General features: G+C 41.6%; 1 protein-coding gene across 1 annotated transcript in view; it reads left to right on the top strand.

The window, feature by feature from the left end:
- Positions 1–4,222, top strand: part of LOC101856652 (macrophage mannose receptor 1) — a gene marked incomplete in the record, with an annotated part of 62,425 nt that overhangs the window by 13,545 nt on the left and 44,658 nt on the right. Inside the window, 3 exon segments of the mRNA XM_013082051.2 lie at positions 462–578; positions 2,219–2,329; positions 3,572–3,620. Coding sequence (XP_012937505.1) covers positions 462–578; positions 2,219–2,329; positions 3,572–3,620 — 277 coding nt within the window.

Below are 4,222 nucleotides of genomic sequence, written 5' to 3'. Positions count from 1 at the left end.
ACACACACACACACACACACACACACACACACACACACACGCACACACACACACACATACACACAGACACACCACACACACAATTTTCATTCCTTAACAATAAGGTTCACCTTTCAGCACCTTGAATGTATATAGCTCTGTTGCAGAGGCTGAAAATGACAAGTCTGTGAGCCCCATTCACAATACTTTTACCTTTAGAAAAAAAAAGTGTTTGAGTTAGATTTGCAAAGAAATGTGAAACAAAAATAACTCCTTCTCATTAATATACCCTATCGAAATAAAAGAGTCTTGCACGCTTTTTTTACCCTTATGAAGAAATGTGAAGTGACATAACACCTCTTTAATATCAAACGGAGCAGTCTTCCTGAATACATGTGCTTACTTATCTTTGAATCTCTGACCCCCACCCCTTCACCCCCTTTCTCCCCCTCCCCTCTTTCTCCCCAATTCAACTCACACAGGACGCTCACTGATCCTAGACGCTGACTTTCTATGGATCGGAGCCAACGACCGTGGTGTGGAGACAGGATGGCGATGGGCGGACGGGGGACCAATGGGCTTTATCAACTGGGCTCCTCGTAAGTTATCCCTCCTGTCCACGTTAAGTTTCACACTTTTGAAAACTTCTATAGAACGTACAGTAAAACCAGACCAATGTTTCGTGGATGGAGAAAGGAACGAGACAATATTACAGGGTCTGGTTGTTGTCAGATCTTCCAGTTTGGGTGAAGATAGGAGGCAGTAGGGGGTACCTGACGAGGCTCTCTATCACACAGCGCCCCAAGGATTCTTGTGGAATAGATCCGTAAGCAGTAATCAGTAAGTGAAGATATCAAGGAATTTGGAGGTGGAGGAAAATAAATGTTTGGTGAAGACATGAATGAATTTGGGGTTTGGGGAGGAAGATGTTTGAGTGAATGTCAATGGCCCTGTGATGTCACAAATAACACACTCCCAGTCAGTTTTATGGGCTACGATTCACGTAAAAAAACGGTTGTCTTCAAAGACTACTTAACCAATCATGAAAATGAGACTCCGGTTGAACCCATCCCCTAAGTCACCAGGTGTTGCAGGACTTTCTTCCTTCCTCCTGTAACAACACCCATACATCTAGTCCACCCCCCTCACCCCCCTCACGATAGAACCTTTTTTCATTGTACTATTTATTAAACTATCTTTTGGCCTCCACTTATGACAGCTGTTGCTAGCCATAGTAGTAGTGGACTCTATACTGTTAGAAAAGATGTCAACAGAGTATGGGCTGTATAAGTCTTCATTTATATTGTAACCTGTGATGATGACAATCAAATGGTTTGGACATCTCCTACGATTACCAACACACCATCCACCACAACGTGCCTACATCCAAAAATTCGATGCCAACAAGGCTAGAGGGCGACCGAGAAAGACCTGGAAAGATGGAGTCAGGGAAGCAGCCACCCACGGCATCTCCCTGACCCAAGCTCTCCGGCTGGCGACAGAGAGACGTCTCTTTCTTCCCGCGACACCTAAAAGGGTATAAGCGGCGGATAAAAAAATAGAAAAAGAAAGAAAAAAAGATGATGAGGATATATGTGAATCCAAAGAAATGATCCAGGTTCTGAACTCTGGAGTATCATTGTCAACTTTTGTATGTTGGTGTGTATGTCAGATACTTTTTTCACATTTGTGCTTTTTTTTCAGGAAAAGTGGTTTAATAAATGATGAAGTTTCTGTATTCAAGAAATGAAAAAATAAAACGACATCCATTTCAGAAACTGACTTAAAATTTGCTGAAAATTCAAACAAAGGGCTTTCTTTGCTTTAGACAAGCACAGACTAACATTTTGTCGAAGTTCAGTATGATGCACGGGCCGTTTTACTAGATAGTCGTTCCCTTGTGTTAGTTTTGATGACAATATGCGATTTTTGTGCTGATATTTAGAAGAACCCAATGTTTAAAAAAAACAAACTTATCACTTTGTACATCTTTAACCCATCAAAGAAAAATTGTTAATTCCTCCCAGCCTGACTTGTCCCAGTGACAGAAACATGTAATGATTGACCCACGATAAATGATATGTACATAACCTGTACTTTTTCATTCTGGAAACTCAATTAAACAATAAAATAAATGAGTGGTTTTATACGATATGTGATGTGGGCCAATGGCCTTAAACACTGAATAAACTGACTTAAACTGAAACTAACATAATGATTTTTCTCCCTGTCTCTCTAGACCAGCCTGACAACGCACACGAATCTGACTGTGTTGTCATGGTAACTCAGTCTGGACGCTGGGATGATCTCCCCTGCCAAGACCGTTATGGATACATCTGTGAGAAAAAGGGTCAGTTTAAGTATTGTCTTTATGTTATATAACAAACATGTTTTAGAGGAAGGGGACAATTTCCTTGAAGGGTGCAATGACATGTGTTCGTGTGTTGTGTTATGTTTTGTTTGTTTATGTGTGTGTGTATGTTGTGTTTATTTGTTTGTGTGTGTATACATGTATGTGTATGTGTGTGTGTGTGTGTGTTTGTGTGCGTGTGTGTGTGTGTGTGTGTGTATGTGTGTGGTGGGTGGATAACGAAGAAGTTGGTATAACATGAGAATGTTTCGGAGTGTTCTATGGTCTGCTGGGGTAATAATATAGTGTAAATCGCATAGAGCCTGCTGTTGAGCGGGGATATACGCTGTACAAATGCTATTTATTATTATTATTTGTGTGGAAGGGGAGGTTGGGGATGAGAAGACGTCATGGGTCGATGAGGAAGGGGGGGGGGGTGTTCCAATGTGGGTGACAGTTGGGTTAGTTTTTAGGAACCACCAGCCAACCCCTGGTACAACCACTGTTTGGGGACTCTCGTGGCCTAGAGGTTAAGGTGTTGGCCTCTCATTCAAAGGTCCCGGGTTCGAATCCCGGTAGCGACAGAAAAATGTTCTTCTCTAAAATTGTCTCCTTTTACCTCCTTTCCTGCTCTCTAGCAATGTTCTGTTGTCTGCTTTCGTTTTCACTTTCTGCCCACACCCCCTTACCTCCTTTGCCCCCTTCTCTGGGCTCCTGACTCTTTCTGCAGCCTTTCTACTGCTACTCCTTGGCTCCTCCTTACTGCTGTCTTTCTGCCACACCCCTGATCTTCTGGTAGGAAAGATGTACACCTAGCCTTCTCGGACAAGGGCGAAAAATCTCGGAGGGCCCGTGTGCAAGTTGGGCACATTAAAGATCCCTTTGTGTTCTAAAATCGATAAGAGTAGGTTTCGGCGGCCACCCGGGCAAAATTCAAAAATTCCTACCAACTGAAAATATTATGTGTGTCCCGAGCGCTCATATGACCGTATGCAGTTGCGAGCGCGTAAAACACTTTACACAAACAAAACAAACAAAACAATCACGGTTTCGATTTTAAAAAAATCCATAATTATCTTTTTCCCATACCATAAACAGAAACGCATTGGACCAGGCAATATTTGGGAACGGAATGCTCCTAACTTCTACTATAAATATCAGAAACTGATTTGGAATGTGATTAAGCACATTCATTAACGTGTATTGTCATTTTTTAAAAACAACGTTTGCTGTCTCTTCCAGGATTTGTGACATCACCTACTCCAAAACCCACAACATCACCTGCACATCTTCCAGGTGAGAGTGACTTGTTGTTCTTGTTCTTTTTTATTTTATGACCTAATGGCCCAGTCAGCCATCTGAATGTGCAGCATCTTAATTAAATTGAGTGTTTGAAGACAGTTAAAGAGTCTTTCTAAGAATTATACTTCACAAACGTGCATACTGCCAAAGGACAGGTCGTTCTTTTCTTTATTCGTATTATTATCATACGTCTCTCCTTGGTTGTCCAGAAGCGAGAGAGAGAGAGAGAGAGAGAGAGAGAGAGAGAGAGTGAGAGAGAGAGAGAGAGAGAGAGAGAGAGAGAGAGAGAGTGTGTGTGTATGTGTGAACATACAATGTACATACATAGAGACAATTCCATAACTCATGTAAAACGGGGTTTTTTTTAAGGCACCAAAAACCAAATTAAAAGTGAAGAATGTCTATTGAGCCATGAGTCATTAAAAGCAAACATATATATGAGACAGCGTGGTGGAATCAGGCTCTCGTCAATTTTTGGGCATGTAGAGTTATTGGTATCATCTTAAAGCTTGTTTACTTGTCTTTGTGCCTTTAATCAACGTTTTGCAGAGAAATCCACACAGAAATGAGTTCTTTAATGGGCATGAGTGG

This window comes from Aplysia californica, unplaced genomic scaffold (genome assembly GCF_000002075.1).
Source record: "Aplysia californica isolate F4 #8 unplaced genomic scaffold, AplCal3.0 scaffold00157, whole genome shotgun sequence".
NCBI classification, from domain to species: Eukaryota; Metazoa; Mollusca; class Gastropoda; order Aplysiida; family Aplysiidae; genus Aplysia; species Aplysia californica.
The sequence above is the reverse complement of the archived record's forward strand: the minus strand, read 5'-3'. Positions and strand labels throughout refer to the sequence as shown.